The 17,615-nt window shown below is 41.6% G+C and overlaps 1 protein-coding gene across 1 annotated transcript in view; it reads right to left on the bottom strand.

Annotated features, from left to right (window-relative positions):
* The window catches only part of blmh (bleomycin hydrolase), a 46,966-nt gene that overhangs the window by 7,475 nt on the left and 21,876 nt on the right, over window positions 1-17,615 (bottom strand). Inside the window, exons 7-11 of the mRNA XM_061925632.1 lie at window positions 8,633-8,788; window positions 8,395-8,553; window positions 8,253-8,320; window positions 3,327-3,444; window positions 3,019-3,085 (exon numbers count right to left, since the gene is read on the bottom strand). Coding sequence (XP_061781616.1) covers window positions 3,019-3,085; window positions 3,327-3,444; window positions 8,253-8,320; window positions 8,395-8,553; window positions 8,633-8,788 — 568 coding nt within the window. The remainder of the gene's footprint in view (window positions 1-3,018; window positions 3,086-3,326; window positions 3,445-8,252; window positions 8,321-8,394; window positions 8,554-8,632; window positions 8,789-17,615) is intronic.

The following is a 17,615-nucleotide window of genomic DNA, read 5'->3' on the forward strand; positions in this document are numbered from 1 at the left end:
TTTAGTGTTGCCAATCAACCTATCCCCAGGTGCATGTCTTTGGAAGTGGGAGGAAGCCGGAGTACCCGGAGGGAACCCACGCAGTCACGGGGAGGACATGCAAACTCCACACAGAAAGATCCCGAGCCCGGGATTGAACCCAAGACTACTCAGGACCTTCGTATTGTGAGGCAGATGCACTAACCCCTCTACCACCGTGCTGCCACTCACACATCCATCCATCCATTTTCTACCGCTTGTCCCTTTCGGGGTTGCGGGGGGTGCTGGAGCCTATCTCAGCTGCATTCGGGGCAGAAGGCGCCACCTCATCGCAGACACTCACACATAAATGTATTATTATTTTAGTGTCTGAAACGCATTATCTGAGTTGTATTATTAAAACTTATTAGAAAAATGTATTCAGTTTTCGTATGATTTGGTCTTTGTAGGACTTGTCCACATTGATTGCACTGAAAATTTTATTGTGCTTGTAAATACTTTAATATGACGTAACTAAACCAGTGAATTGATTGACCTTTTGGAATGGATTACTAAAAATAATCGAGGTATCACTATGATGCATTTAGCAAGGAAGATTATGAATGAAAGTGAGGGCTTACAGTCAGTCACCTTTCGATGACGTACAGGTTGGATGAATGCGACCTGAACGCTCAGACTGCAGTCGCATCGGACACATATCCAATTTATATTCATATATAAAAGAGGCATAAATCTGTTTTTTTTGCTGTTCACATTGAAAAATATCAGATACCTTTCACATACAGTGCATTAAAAAGTAATTACAGGGCTTCACTTTTTCCACATTTTCTTATGTGACAGCTTCATACCAAAATGGAATAAATTCATTTTTGTCCTCAAAACTCAACACACAATGCTCTATAAGGACAATGTGAAAGGTTATTTTTTAAGTTTTGCAAATTTATTAAAAATAATAAAGTAAACATTTGCTCATTACTTTGTAAATGCACCTTTGGCAGAAATTAAAGTGTAACATGTTTTTCAATACGATGCCACTAGCTTGGCACACCTATCTTTGGGCAGTTTCGCCTATTTCTTATTGCAGCACATCTCAAGCTCCATCAGGTTGGATAGGAAGAGTCGGTGTGCAGCCATTTTCAGCTCTCTCCAGAGATGTTCAATCAGATTAAAGTTTGGGTTCTGGCTGGGCCACTCAAGGACATTTACAGAGTTGTCCTAAAGTCATTCCTTTGATATCGTGGATGTGTGCTTAGGGTTGTTGTGCTACTGAAAGATAAACCGTCACCCCAGTCTGAGTTCAAGAGTGCTCTGGAGCAGGTTTTCATTCAGGATGTCTCTGTACATTGCTGAATTCATGACAAGTCTTCCAGTTCCTGACACTGAAAAACATCCCCACAGCAAGATGCTGTCACCACTATCCTTGACTGTAGAGATGGTATTGGCCTGGTGATGAGCAGTGCTTGTTTCTTCCAAACATGACGCCTGGCATTCACGCCAAAGAGTTAAATTTTTGTCTCATCAGAACAGAGAACTTGGATTCTCATGGTCTGAAAGTATTTCAGGTGCATTTTGGCAAACTTTAATGAAGGAATGGCTTCCGTCTGGCTACTCTACCATACAGGCCTGATTGGTGGATTGCTACAGAGATTATTGTCCTTCTGGAAGTTTCTCATCTAAGTGCAGAGGAATATTGTACCTCTGACAGAGTGACCATCAGGTTCTTGTTCACCTCCCTTACTGTCACACATCTTCCATTCAAGGTTGATGGAGACCACTTTGCTCATTGGGACCTTCAAGGCAGCAGATTTTTTTCTATACCCTTCGCCAGATATGTGCCTCAAGACAATCCTGTCTTGGACGTCTACAGACAATTCCTTCGACTTTATTCTTGGTTTATACTCTGTCATGCTGGCTGTCCAGAGTCGGGACCCGGGGTGGACCGCTCGCCTGTGCATCGGTTGGGGACATCTCTGCGCTGCTGCCCTATCTCCGCTCGGGATGGTCTCCTGCTGGCCCCACTATGGACTGGACTCTCACTATTATGTTAGATCCACTATGTACTGGACTTTCACAATATTATGCTAGACCCACTCGACGTCCATTGCACCGGGCTCCCCTAGAGGGGGGGGGGGGGTTACCCATATCTGCGGTCCTCTCCAAGGTTTCTCATTGCCATCCCACTGGGTTGAGTTTTTCCTTGCCCTGATGTGGGCTCTGAACCGAGGATGTCGTTGTGGCTTGTGCAGCCCTTTTAGACACTTGTGATTTAGGGCTGTATAAATAAACATTGATTGATTGATTGATGTGTGGGACCTTATATATATATATATAGACAGGTGTGTGCCTGTTCACATCATGTCCAAACAACTGAATTTGTCACAGGTGGACTCCAATTAAGCTGTAGGAACATCTCAAGAGTGATCAGTTGAAACATGATGCCCCTGAGCTTACTTTTAAGCTTCATGACAAAGGCTGTTAATATGTATGTATATGTAATTTTTAAAGTTTTTTTTAAATACATTTGCAAAAATTCTACAAAATGTTTTGCATTGTCATTAAGGGTATTAAATTAAGTTGATTGGCAACACTAAATTGGCCCTAGTGTGTGGATGTGAGTGTGAATGTTGTCTGTCTATCTGTGTTGGCCCTGCGATGAGGTAGCGACTTGTCCAGGGTGTACCCCGCCTTCCGCCCGATTGTAGCTGAGATAGGCTCCAGCGCCCCCCGCGACCCCAAAGGGAATAAGCGGTAGAAAATGGATGGATGGATTAAGGGTATTGTGTGTAGAAATTTAAAGACAAAAATTAATCTATCCTCTTTTGGAATAAGGTTGTAACAAACTGTGTAAAAAAGAGAAGTGCTGTGAATACTTGCCAGATGCACTGTATGGGCAAATAAATGAATAAAAAAGCAGAATTGACCAACAGAACAAGGCGAAAGAGGTGGAAGACAAAATAAGTTCAAAAGAATTCAATGTATTTGACTATACAATACAGTATAAAAAACAACCCACATCTCGAAAGTACTAGTTTTGGTTACCTTTGTTCCCACGGTCATCGCCCCAGGAGTTTTCCACCCGCCACTTTTCATAGCCTTCTTTTCCTTCCTAAGAAAGACAGATGGAGAAGATGATGAAGAGATTGCAGCAAAGAAAGTGTCCTCACAGCTGGTGTCACTTACAAAGGGGAAACTGACAGCACCATGAATCTATTTAGCCAATTAACAAAGGATAAACTTGGAAGCAATGAACCCTGGTAAAATGAATCAGGCTCTTTCCGCTGTTCCTTTTGGTCACGCCAAACTGTAGCCAGGATGGACCTTAACATCATGTTTTTGTGTGTGCCCACCTTGTCCGTGACAGCAGTGAGGATCATGGCGTGCGTCATTAGAGAGTCTCCACATATCAGGCGCTCGGCCTTAGTAAGGTTCTTCACTGAAACGCCAAACACCAGCTCATGGTTGAAGCTGCGAGCACACAAGTGGGAGTTTTTTAAATCATGTCCTCAAAACAGTCTGCATTCAAAATACATTTTGATTTAGAGAATGTAACTGAGCCATTTCCTCAAACCTTTAAACCCATACATCAATTTTCACTGTTTGTTCCTTTTTAAGTAAGTAAGAAGTAATAACAAGTAAGGTCATCATGCTCAACTACATTGTGGGTAGTTGTCGATGATGTGCCTTTTTAATCCTGATATATGATAGACTTTAGTAGAGAAAGAGGTGAAGCATGTTCTAAGAATGTGGAAAGCAAAAAGAGCTTGGTAAATTCAAATCCCACATGTATAAACTGAATATATTACTTTGTTCCCCATGTTCTAACCATAAATTCCTGGTTATCGTTGACATTCGCAGAAACGAGCTGATCCTCAAAAGAGACTACCGGTAAGTCAAAAATATTGCACAAAACTGGTTTGATTCTGAGACTAGATTTAAACCTGCCACCAATATCTCAACTAGTGGTGCACATGCAGGGCCAAGAACATTCCCATTTTTTGAAAAGACAGATTAAGCGGATGAGCTCTGCTCTTGTCATGTGATGCCACACAAACATCAGTGATGCAACAATTAAGGTATACTGGTTTAGTTTTTGTATGCCCCAAATTGTTGCCCTAGATTGCACATGGCCAAATATTTCAGGTAACAAACTACTGTTTGCCTGTGTATCATTGTTGTGGGGCCAGGGGACAAAGAAAGTTATGAGTATTAGCATTTTGATAAAAAAAGGTAAGAATTCAAGAAAAAACTCCTAGCAAAGAACGAAGCTCCCTCTCTGTGCATCACCAGCTTCACTAACAAGAGTCATCAACAAAGGTAAAAGTGATGTGAGTGTCTCAGTTTTATTTGTACATCCATCCATCCATTTTCTATCCTCTCATTTTTATGAATTGCTTTCTGCATGTAAAACTTAAAGTGTTTTGTGTTCATATTATGGTACATTTGGAACGGATTAATTATTTCTTATGTAAACATTTTTTTTTGGTTTTCATCTGAACTTTTGGAACGGATTACTAACAAAAATTTTTAAGAATTAAAGGTCTCCTGGTCTTGACAGATTATTGGAACTAGGCCCACAAAGCTTTATCTCATACATTCCTTATCATTTGAACCCACTTTGGACCCAAATACTTTGTGATGTCAAACGTAAGACGACATGCATGATTTAAGAAAACCTGACAAGATCTTAGTTCACCCAGGAAAACATGAACCGGAACATATACTCCCCCCTCCAAAAGTAAACTGGTCTATGTGACGTAGACCATAGAACAGGGATGTGGCGATTAATCGACTGCTGACCTGTATTGACCGATTTTTGTGAAAAAGTATGTGATCGGCTGTTGCCGATTTCTGTATGACTGACACTGTTGATTTTTGGTCCCTCGGCTGACAAGCTGTAGCTAATTATGTGTATCCATACAATGTGTGGAGCCGCTTGCCAAAATTAATAATAATCACTTCCATTACAGCAAATAAACTGCATTTTCTAGTTTCTTAAGTATCATTATCAGGTATCACTGGAGGACAAATCTATACATGTTACACACCGAGAGCAAGCCAGGAGCAGGCATGCAAACCGCTGAGCTTAAAGAAGTTCAGATGGAACCACGTTCGAAGCCCAGACTTCCCTCTCCCCAGCCACTTCGTCCAGCTCCTCCCGGGGGATCCCGAGGTGTTTCCAGGCCAGCCGAGAGACATAGTCTTCCCAACGTGTCCTGGGTCTTCTACCGGTCGGACGTGCCCTAAACACCTCCTTTGGGAGGCGTTCGGGTGGCATCCTGACCAGATGCCCGAACCACCTCATCTGGCTCCTCTCGATGTGGAGGAGCAGCGGCTTTAGTTTGAGCTCCTCCCGAGTGACAGAGCTTCTCACTCTATCTCTAAGGGAGAGCCCCGCCACCTGATATCATTTTGGCCGCTAGTACCCGTGATCTTGTCCTTTCGGTCATAACCCAAAGCGCATGACCATAGGTGAGGATGGGAACGTAGATCGACAGGTAAATTGAGAGCTTTGCCTTCCGGCTCAGCTCCTTCTTCACCACAACAGATCGATACAGCGTCCGCATAACTGAAGACGCCGCATCGATCCGCCTGTCGATCTCACGATCCACTCTTCCCTCATTCGTGAACAAGACTCCGGGGTACTTCAACTCCTCCACTTCGGGCAAGATCTCCTCCCCAACCCAGAGATGGCACTCCACCCATTTCCGGGCGAGAACCACGGACTCAGACTTGGAGGTGCTGATTCTCATCCCAGTCACTTCATACTCAGCTGCGAACCGATCCAGTGAGAGCTAAAGATCCTGGCCAGATGAAGCTATCAGGACCATGTCATCTGCAAAAAGCAGAGACCTAATCCTACAGCCAACAAACCGGATCCCCTCAACGTCCTGACTGCGCCTAGAAATTCTGTCTATAAAAGTTATGAACAGAATCGGTGACAAAGAGCAGCCTTGGCGGAGTCCAACCCTCACTGGAAACGGGTCTGACTTACTGCCGACAATGGAAAACATTTACAGTTAATACATGTGATTAGTATTGGTATTGACTGATCTCACTCATTGATAATTGATATCAGAATCAACCCTAAAAAACCCTGATTGGAAAATCTCAGCCAGAGAACGGAAAAAGGAAGCCATCGACAAATGAAAAAGGTACATGAGTCTTTCACCTGGTTGTCAAATACAATATGGAAACAATATAACACTTAAAAATCTAATATGGCAAAACAATTATAAGCAAAAAACACATGTAAAATGGCATCATAAATAAGAAAGTGATACAACTGGCAAACAAGTAAAGGTTTACATGTCAGAGGTGAAAAGACGAATTATCATTCACAGTGGAACACACTACCAACTTTATATTATATGGGTCTGAGCTTGGCTCTCAACAAATGGAACGCAGCATAAGACCGCCGTAACCTCACTAGGAATAATTGTATATCTGAGCAGTCAGGATTGTTCTGAATTTACCAGCTCAAGGAAAGCACAAGTGCTGAAAGATAAAACCATCCCATCAGTAGGCATCCCAGTGAGAGTGGACATTGTAAGTCACTGTGTTGTGTTAATTGAAATGTTTAGCGCATAGCAACGAACGCTACCGTTGCTATACGCTCTGTGAAATCTATGTGCCCAGGAATTACATTTTGGTAATATTCAAAATGACCAAAAACAAATATTACATATTATTATGAACGTGCCTGTTACTACATTGCATGCATACTCACAAAATGTATATACAACTGTGTTGGAGGTTTTTGGATGGCTTTTAGAGGGCTTTTTATATACCGTATTTTTCGGAGTATACGTCGCTCTGGAGTATAAGTCACACCGGCCGAAAATGCATAATAAAGAAGGGAAAAAACATATATAAGTCGCACTGGAGTATAAGTCGCATTTTCTGGGGAAATGTATTTGACAAAACCCAACACCAAGAATAGACATTTGAAAGGCAATTTAAAATAAATAAAGAATAGTGAACAACAGGCTGAATAAGTGTATAAATGGGTTGTACTTGTATAGCGCTTTTCTACCTTCAAGGTATTCAAAGCGCTTTGACACTACTTCCACATTTACCCATTCACACACACATTCACACACTGATGGAGGGAGCTGCCATGCAAGGCGCTAACCAGCACCCATCAGGAGCAAGGGTGAAGTGTCTTGCTCAGGACACAACGGACATGACGAGGTTGGTACTAGGTGGGGATTGAACAAGGAACCCTCGGGTCGCGCACGGCCACTCTTCCACTGTTATCCATCCATCCATCCATCCATTTTCTACCGCTTATTCCCTTTTGGGGTCGCGGGGGGCGCTGGAGCCTATCTCAGCTACAATCGGGCGGAAGGCGGGGTACACCCTGGACAAGTCGCCACCTCATCGCAGGGCCAACACAGATAGACAGACAACATTCACACTCACATCCACATACTAGGGCCAATTTAGTGTTGCCAATCAACTTATCCCCAGGTGCATGTCTTTGGAGGTGGGAGGAAGCCGGAGTACCCGGAGGGAACCCACGCAGTCACGGGGAGAACATGCAAACTCCACACAGAAAGATCCCGAGCCCGGGATTGAACCCAAGACTACTCAGGACCTTCGTATTGTGAGGCAGATGCACTAACCCCTCTACCACCGTGCTGCCCAGTGTATGTTATACGACGCATAAATAACCAACTGAGAACGTGCCTGGTATGTTAACGTAACATATTAAGGTAAGAGTCATTCAAATAACTATAACATATAGAACATGCTATACGTTTACCAAACAATCTGTCACTCCTAATTGCTAAATCCCATGAAATGTTATACGTCTAGTCTCTTACGTGAATGAGCTAAATAATATTATTTGATATTTTACGGTTAAGTGTTAATAATTTCACACATAAGTCGCTCCTGAGTATAAGTCAAACACCCGGGCAAACTATGATAAATACTGCAATTTATAGTCCGAAAATTTCGGTAGATTGTAATCCCATTACCTGCATTGTTAGGTGCCTTTTACAAGTAGTTTTTCACTGTTCACTGAACGCACAGAAAAGGGAAATAAGTGTGTTCTTATATCACAAAAGGATTGCGGATGGGCAAAATTAAAAAAGAACAGTTTCCCATTAAGAGTAGTAGACTAAATGATTGTACTGTAAAAAAAAGTCAAAAAGTGAAAAAGTCAGATTTTCCTTTAGATATTTTGGAAACTATATTATGAACAAACCACTGTTTTGTAACGTGTCGCGGCCCCACACAAAACATTTTTCTTTTCCCCCCCTACTTACACATTCATGTCGTTAATCCCCAGCTTGCCATGGAAATGTTTATCCACGTCACATCCGAACCACACTGCCTAAAACATAAAGGGTAGCCATTTTTCATTAATCCAAATGCACCTGGAAGTTGCTGCTGCTTATGCCAACATACTTCTCCCGCCTTTATGGAATCAGCTGCAGCCTTTTTAAGAAGCTGGATGGGCTGATTGTTGTAGAGAGTCTTGCCACCTTCGACCATGTTTCCGAGGAACTCTACACTGTACAGCTTTCCGTAAGGATTTTGGGGTCGAGGGTCATTAACAAGGCAGATCTGACGATGAGATGTACGTACAAGCTCAGAGACTGAACAGGAGAGTAACACATAGTCTTGGTATTAGGGACCCACGTACTTTGTCCTGAAGGTTGTATAGGGGTTTGACGTGCTCCCTGTAGAATTCCTGGGGGGTGAGGGGTCCAATGCGATGGAAGTTCTTATCCTTGTCCCTGTACTCCCAGCAGATGGTGTCAGGTGGGTTACCGAGACAAACACTGGCCACTCGGAACACCTACACAGCAAAAACATAGTTTAGTCATCAATTTATTAACTGTAAGCTAGTGTTACACATGATACTGCATATGTTAGAAGTAGAATTCAGTAAGAGAAAGAGATGGTCGATATGGCCTTAAAGCTGTATTGTGATATATATTGCAGTCTCATGCGATAACAATATATATGACCATATACAAACCCCGTTTCCATATGAGTTGGGAAATTGTTAGATGTAAATATAAACGGAATACAATGATTTGCAAATAATTTTCAACCCATATTCAGTTGAATATACTACAAAGACAACATATTTGATGTTCAAACTGATAAACATTTTTTTGTTGTTGCAAATAATCATTAACTTTAGAATTTGATGCCAGCAACACGTGACAAAGAAGTTGGGAAAGGTGGCAATAAATACTGATAAAGTTGAGGAATGCTCATCAAACACTTATTTGGAACATCCCACAGGTGAACAGGCAAATTGGGAACAGGTGGGTGCCATGATTGGGTATAAAAGTAGATTCCATGAAATGCTCAGTCATTCACAAACAAGGATGGGGCGAGGGTCACCACTTTGTCAACAAATGCGTGAGCAAATTGTTGAACAGTTTAAGAAAAACCTTTCTCAACCAGCTATTGCAAGGAATTTAGGGATTTCGCCATCTACGGTCCGTAATATCATCAAAGGGTTCAGAGAATCTGGAGAAATCACTGCACGTAAGCAGCTAAGCCTGTGACCTTCGATCCCTCAGGCTGTACTGCATCGAAAAGCGACATCAGTGTGTAAAGGATATCACCACATGGGCTCAGGAACACTTCAGAAACCCACTGTCAGTAGCTACAGTTGGTCGCTACATCTGTAAGTGCAAGTTAAAACTCTCCTATGCAAGGCGAAAACCGTTTATCAACACCCAGAAACGCTGTCGGCATCGCTGGGCCTGAGCTCATCTAAGATGGACTGATACAAAGTGGAAAAGTGTTCTGTGGTCTGACGAGTCCACATTTCAAATTGTTTTTGGAAACTGTGGACGTCGTGTCCTCCGAACCAAAGAGGAAAAGAACCATCCGGATTGTTATAGGCGCAAAGTTGAAAAGCCAGCATCAGTGATGGTATGGGGGTGCATTAGTGCCCAAGACATAGGTAACTTACACATCTGTGAAGGCGCATTAATGCTGAAAGGTACATACAGGTTTTGGAGCAACATATGTTGCCATCCAAGCAATGTTACCATGGACGCCCCTGCTTATTTCAGCAAGACAATGCCAAGCCACGTGTTACATAAACGTGGCTTCATAGTAAAAGAGTGCGGGTACTAGACTGGCCTGCCTGTAGTCCGGACCTGTCTCCCATTGAAAATGTGTGGCGCATTATGAAGCCTAAAATACCACAACGGAGACCCCCGGACTGTTGAACAACTTAAGCTGTACATCAAGCAAGAATGGGAAATAATTCCACCTGATAAGCTTAAAAAATGTGTCTCCTCAGTTCCCAAACGTTTACTGAGTGTTGTTAAAAAGAAAGGCCATGTAACACAGTGGTGAACATGCCCTTTCCCAACTACTTTGGCATGTGTTGCAGCCATGAAAGTTAGTTAGTTAATTATTATTTGCAAAAAAAAATACAGTTTATGAGTTTGAACATCAAAAATCTTGTCTTTGTAGTGCATTCAATGGAATATGGGTTGAAAAGGATTTGCAAATCATTGTATTCCGTTTATATTTACATCTAACACAATTTCCCAACTCATATGGAAGCGGGGTTTGTATTATTTTGCATTTAGATGAATGGATGGATGGATGATGATATAACTATTTCAAAATGGGTTACAAAGGCTCCTGATTTGGCTGCTGACATGGGCAGAAACGTTTTGCGTCATTACTTTCTCAAAACTATTAGTAATATACTTGCTAATTTACTATTAATATCTTGTTACTTCCTGTGTAACATGGTTTTATCTAAACTTCGGTTAAAATGTACTAAGAACTTATTATTTTGTTGTTTGGATACATTAAATTAGTTAATTACAATACTACAAATTTGGGTATTGATCCCATATCAAGTAGTAACGGGCAGTATCGGCCACATTGATGCTGATACTCATACTTCCAAATTTTCTAGATCATTTAATGAGTACATTTTTATCATAAACACAATAGCAGTGTAACAGTATCAAATATTCAAAGTATTCCCTTTTACTACAAACAATATTTTGATCAAAACAAAGTCAATAGTGCAAAATCAATATTATTGGACCTAAAATCCTTTGGTTTTTGCCTTTAAAGTTCTTCTGTGTCCAGGACCTTCTGAGTTTGTAATCATTATCCAAAACAACAACGAATTATTTTGTGATCGTAAAAAATATTGATCTAATTACTGTGGTATCAACCCTATACTGATAACATGGTATTGTCACAGTCAATTTTTGTATTGATTCGCCCACCCCTGTTTACATTCAAGAACTGTAGTTTAGCAGTTGGCATGATTTATTGTATTGTGTTACATTGTGTAGTGCAGCATGTTTAGCTCGTCATTGTCCTCCAGTGATAAAGTTACATGTAAGAAAAAAAAAATTATTTGCAGAACACAGCCCTAATGTGTCATCAACATGCATTAAGTATTAAATAAAGTATTAAACGTTCTATCGTCAGCCCCATTTATATAATTAATATCGTCGTACACTGTTTATATTGCACAGCCCGAATAAAAGCCTTTAAAAATACTGTCTTACGAATTTTAATACACATAAAACTAAACAATCCCAAGATCACCGCAACTTCCATCCATCCATCCATTTTCTATCGCTTGTCCCTTTCAGGGTCACGGGGGGCGCTGGAGCCTATCTCACTTATCCCGCCCATTTGTTCTCTTTTTTTTTTAAGTTCACTATAACATATCTTTCACTTTCCCTATTTGTGCCCCACATCCTTTTTTTGTGCGTCTTCCTGCTGTACTGAAGACTTATTTCCTGTGGGCTTAGTCGTACTGTTTGGACTAGGCTGTCTGTTAATCTGGCCCTTCTAACCTCGGATATAGTTATCTCAAGAATTTTCTTCATGTTATGCACCCCTCCCATCCTCCATTCTCCACTTCTAAAACACAACATAAGAAAACTGATGTCCTAAACAATAAAAAGGCTTCAGAGCACCACTCTCATTTGTGCGGAAATGTAAAACATGTATCCCTGTGCAGGTTAAAAGGTTATAACAAACGGCAGAGACCTATAGAATTAAAACATGTCCAATATCTGCACTGTTTTATTATGCACTTGCATTGGTAACAAATCAATAAACAATGAATAGTCACTTTAAACCAGGACTAAAAGCTACCTAGCAAAACACTCAAGACACAGTAAGTACTTTTCATATTGGGAATTCCGAGTGAGGACCTCAACATTCCTAAACATGCGACCACATCATGAAATAACTTTAATTAAGAGTTGAATGCCTTCTTATCCCCAAATCAGCAACTCCCACATTTCAACACATATGTTGTGAAGGAATGGCATGCTGTAGTGACCATCCTCTTGTAACATCTTTGCGTATTAAGATTAACATACATCATAAATCTTTAGAAACACAGTTTTGTTCATTTTAAGTCTTTCATTTAATTATAAAAGCTTAACACAAACAGTGTGTCCATTGACGAAACCCACACTGCATCCTCTCCTGTTAAGGAACTCATTAGAAATGGAATTAAAGTAGAAACACAACTTTCACAGTTACAAGTGTTGTATATGCAAGCGTATGCTCTGTGCAATGTGCCTTGACTTGAAATCTTAGATCACTCTATGTCTTGCCATTCATCACTCAAGTACGAATCAGTCTGTACGCCGTACTCTTACTGAACTATAGCAGGTCGTCAACTTTTGATGCAATCATATCTATGTAGGGATGTAATCATAAACTTTGATAATGATAACCCCGGTAAAACGCCAGGCAATTAGTATTACCGTTTTTAAATTATAATTATTGAAAAAATTGTGACTGATAACAGCACTTTGATAAACTCACAAACTGATTTGGATAGCGAGCTGGCGCCAAAGACTAACATGAAAACAAGAGACAATAACGTTTTTGCCCTTTAAGAAACGAAATACCCCAGTCTAAACATTTATAAACACACTACTGTCTGAACAAATAAGATATTCAATTGTGCTGTGTTTTCTCTCTGAACAGAGTGATCGTTCTATACTCGGAGGAACACAAGACGGAGGTGTTTTTAGAGTAATACGCCACAACGCCTGCCAGAAATAATAAATAATAACAGCTTTACTTTGTTAAAGGGGAACATTATCACCAGACCTATGTAAGCGTCAATATATATCTTGATGTTGCAGAAAAAAAGACCATATCATTTTTTAACCGTTTTCCGAACTCTAAATGGGTGAATTTTGGCGAATTAAACGCCTTTCTATTATTTGCTCTCGGAGCGATTCCCGTTGTGACGTCACATCGGGAAGCAATCCGCCATTTTCTCACTTTCGTCGGTGTGTTGTCGGAGGGTGTAACAACACGAACAGGGACGGATTCAAGTTGCACCAGTGGCCCAAAGATGCGAAAGTGGCAAGAAATTGGACGAAATTTGTTCAAAATACGAGGGTGTGGGGAAAGCCGACGAAATGGTCAGTCGTTTGTTCCGCACACTTTACCGACGAAAGCTATGCTACGACAGAGATGGCAAGAATGTGTGGATATCCTGCGACACTCAAAGCAGATGCTGACATCAACTCCAAAACTAGACAGATCAGCTTTCAGGAAAAGAGAGCGGATGAGGGTATGTCTACAGAATATATTAATTGATGAAAACTTTATTCATTACTCGCGGTTTTACGTAAATTATTATACATAAACTGTGTTTACCAATAATTTAGATTAAAAACATTTATTTTTTTCAATCATTCGAGTACATTCGGGTAGTCTTGTGTAATGCAGTATTTTGTGTCTATTTAGGTATGGTTAACCTGAGTGCTGAAATCGTGGAAAAATATATGTTCTTCGCGCGCCTGAAATGGGCTGTCTGCACTCTCAAAGTGCATGTTGTTGCCAAATGTATTTCATATGCTGTAAACCTAGTTCATAGTTGTTAGTTTCCTTTAATGCCAAACAAACACATACCAATCGTTGGTTAGAAGGCGATCGCCGAATTTGTCTTCGCTTTCTCCCGTGTCGCTGGCTGTCGTGTCGTTTTCGTCGGTTTCGCTTGCATACGGTTCAAACCGATATGGCTCAATAGCTTCAGTTTCTTCTTCAATTTCATTTTCGCTACCTGCCTCCACACGACAACCATCCATTTCAATACATGAGTAATCTGTTGAATCGCTTAAGCCGCTGAAATTCGAGTCTGAATCCGAGCTAATGTCGCTATACCTTGCTGTTCTATCCGCCATGTTTGTTTGTATTGGCATCACTGTGTGACGTCACAGGAAAATGGACGGGTGTATATAACGATGGTTAAAATCAGGCACTTTGAAGCTTTTTTTAGGGATATTGCGTGATGGGTAAAATTTTGAAAAAAACTTCAAAAAATAAAATAAGCCACTGGGAACTGATTTTTAATGGTTTTAACCCTTCTGAAATTGTGATAATGTTCCCCTTTAAGCACTTTCCATTTAAATCTTAAAAGTGTTACAGTACAAACCAACATATAAAACAATAAAAGCTTAGCCATTAAAACAGATAAAATACGAACACTAAAACACTATCAGGTTTGTTCGTTATTAATAAAAATGCTTTTTCAAAAGATTTCAGTGTGTGCGAGTACTTTTAGAGCACATTCAACAATACTGCAATAATAATAACCGTGATAAGTTCAGTTACAATAACCGTGATATGAAATTTTCATATCGTTACATCTCCACTACTATGTCATCGCTCAACGAGGATAAAAGTAAAAGCGATATTATCAGACATTGGCACCATTCATATCAATTACGGGTGCATGATAAATATTGGATTGACAATTATTGGGACGGAATAAGGAATTACGATATCACACCGAAAAAACAGATAACATAAAAAAACAACTGTGATAACTGAAAAATATAAATATAAATATACATATATATATATATTTTTGATTGTCAGTACTGTGCTGTGGCCACTGTGTTAGGGTGAGCAAATTAAGTGCCTCTTTTCTTCTACGCGCCGTTCCGTGCTGTGAGCCTGCAGCAAACTTCCCCTAAACTCATTGTAAACAAACATGCGTCAATTGTGTAGGACTTCAGTTTCAGATGAAGACCTTTTACATCCTCTTCTCACCAAATGTTTTACAAACATTCCGCGCTTTATCATATCAAACATTATGAGCCACCTAATGCGCCAGAATCTCTACAACTGTGTTCTGAAAGCCTATGGACACACGTGCTACTAAACAAGCTGCCCTAAGCCAGCTGCAAAGTAGTTCCTATTGACGCGGCATTTGAAAAGTGCAAAAGGTTTTCCAGAGAGACCGAAAGCTAAAGTAAAGTAATTTCATCATGAAAATGATGGCTCTGGAAGACCAGTCATTATCCATCTTTGAAAACATTGGCCTTTGTCAGAACAAATCTACAGGTACAGTTTGGGTCGCTCTTACCTCTTGGTGTGCAAAACCTAGTTAAATCTTAACTTAAAAAAAAACCAAAAACATATTAATAAGTTATCGGTATCGGCCTTGGGAAGCAGGAAGTTATCTGTACCAGCTTAAAAAAACAAAACATAATGTGCCTCCCTAGTATTAATAACATCCCACTCATCCTGCCTCTCTGCTGTAACCAAAAAAATATGCATGCTTACAAAGAGCTGGCTGATTAACTGCTGCTTTCTGAACTTAACACAGCAAATAATTTGCAACATCTGTGTTGTCCATGTGTTTACTTGTCTAAAAAAACAAACAAATAAAATAAAAATAAAAACTGGCGTTAGAGAAAAAGTAGAACTGGCTAATGAAAACAAGATAAATGTTGATTATATGTTTGTAAAAGTACCATGTGTATTTATTGTTGTTGTTATGCATTGTGCAGGAAACACCTCTGTGTACATAACTTAATAGTGCGGTCATACATGACATAATGATGAATACATACGGTACAAGTCAAGTATTTAGGGGATGGTGTGGCGCGGTTGGGAGAGTGGCCGTGCCAGCAACCTGAGGATTCCTGGTCCGATCCCCAGCTTCTACCAACCTAGTCACGTCCGTTGTGTCCTTGAGCAAGACACTTCACCCTTGCTCCTGATGGGTCGTGGTTAGCGCCTTGCATGGCAGTTCCCGCCATCAGTGTGTGAATGTGTGTGTGAATGGGTGAATTTGGTAATAGTGTCAAAGCGCTTTGAGTACCTTGAAGGTAGAAAAGCGCTATACAAGTATAACCCATTTACCATATTTGGAAACAAAATAAAACTGTTGGTTTTAAGAGTAAAGCACTTTGAACCTTTGTTGTTGTGTTTGTCACTTCCTACTATTCTCAGACAAAACCACCAAATACTCCATCCATCCATCTTCTTCCGCTTATCCGAGGTCGGGTCGCGGGGGCAGCAGCCTAAGCAGGGAAGCCCAAACTTCCCTCTCCCCAGCCACTTCGTCCAGCTCCTCCCGGGGGATCCCGAGGCGTTCCCAGGCCAGCCGGGAGACATAGTCTTCCCAACGTGTCCTGGGTCTTCCCCGTGGCCTCCTACCGGTCGGACGTGCCCGAAACACCTACCGAGGGAGGCGTTCGGGTGGCATCCTGACCAGATGCCCGAACCACCTCATCTGGCTCCTCTCGATGTGGAGGAGCAGCGACTTTACTTTGAGCTCCCCCCGGATGACAGAGCTTCTCACCCTATCTCTAAGGGAGAGCCATTTCTTGCTTGTACCCTTGATCTTGTCCTTTCGGTCATGACCCAAAGCTCATGACCATAGGTGAGGATGGGAACGTAGATCGACCGGTAAATCGAGAGCTCTGCCTTCTGGCTCAGCTCCTTCTTCACCACAACGGATCGATACAGCGTCCGCATTACTGAAGACGCCGCACCGATCCGCCTGTCGATCTCACGATCCACTCTTCCCTCACTCGTGAACAAGACTCCGAGGTACTTGAACTCCTCCACTTGGGGCAAGATCTCCTCCCCAACCCGGAGATGGCACTCCACCTTTTTCCGGGCGAGAACCATGGACTCGGATTTGGAGGTGCTGATTCCCATCCCAGTCGCTTCACACTCGGCTGCGAACCGATCCAGTGAGAGCTGAAGATCTTGGCCAGATGAAGCCATCAGAACCACATCATCTGCAAAAAGCAGAGACCTAATCCTGCAGCCACCAAACCAGATACCCTCAACGCCTTGACTGCGCCTAGAAATTCTGTCCATAAAGGTTATGAACAGAATAGGCGACAAAGGGCAGCCCTGGCGGAGTCCAACCCTCACTGGAAACGGGTCCGACTTACTGCCGGCAATGCGGACCAAGCTCTGACACTGATTATAAAGGGAGCAAACCGCCACAATAAGACAGTCCGTTACCCCATACTCTCTAAACACCCCACAGGACTTCCCGAGGTACACAGTCGAATGCCTTCTCCAAGTCCACAAAGCACATGTAGACTGGTTGAGCAGACTTCCATGCACCCTCAAGGACCCTGCCAAGAGTATAGAGCTGGTCCACAGTTCCACGACCAGGACGAAAACCACACTGTTCTTCCTGAATCCGAGGTTCGACTATCCGCACCAAATACTTAAATGTGGATTTGATTTAAACAGAGTTTAAACAAAGTGAACCAAGAGATTCATGCAGTTTCTTGTCATGGGTGAATGTACAGTTAGGATGTGATGAAAACCAGGGTGCACTCACAGTCAGCACACCAGTAAAGGTGGACAGCATCACATCT

The sequence above is a fragment of the Nerophis lumbriciformis genome, linkage group LG30, assembly GCF_033978685.3.
Source record: "Nerophis lumbriciformis linkage group LG30, RoL_Nlum_v2.1, whole genome shotgun sequence".
In the NCBI taxonomy this organism is placed as follows: Eukaryota; Metazoa; Chordata; class Actinopteri; order Syngnathiformes; family Syngnathidae; genus Nerophis; species Nerophis lumbriciformis.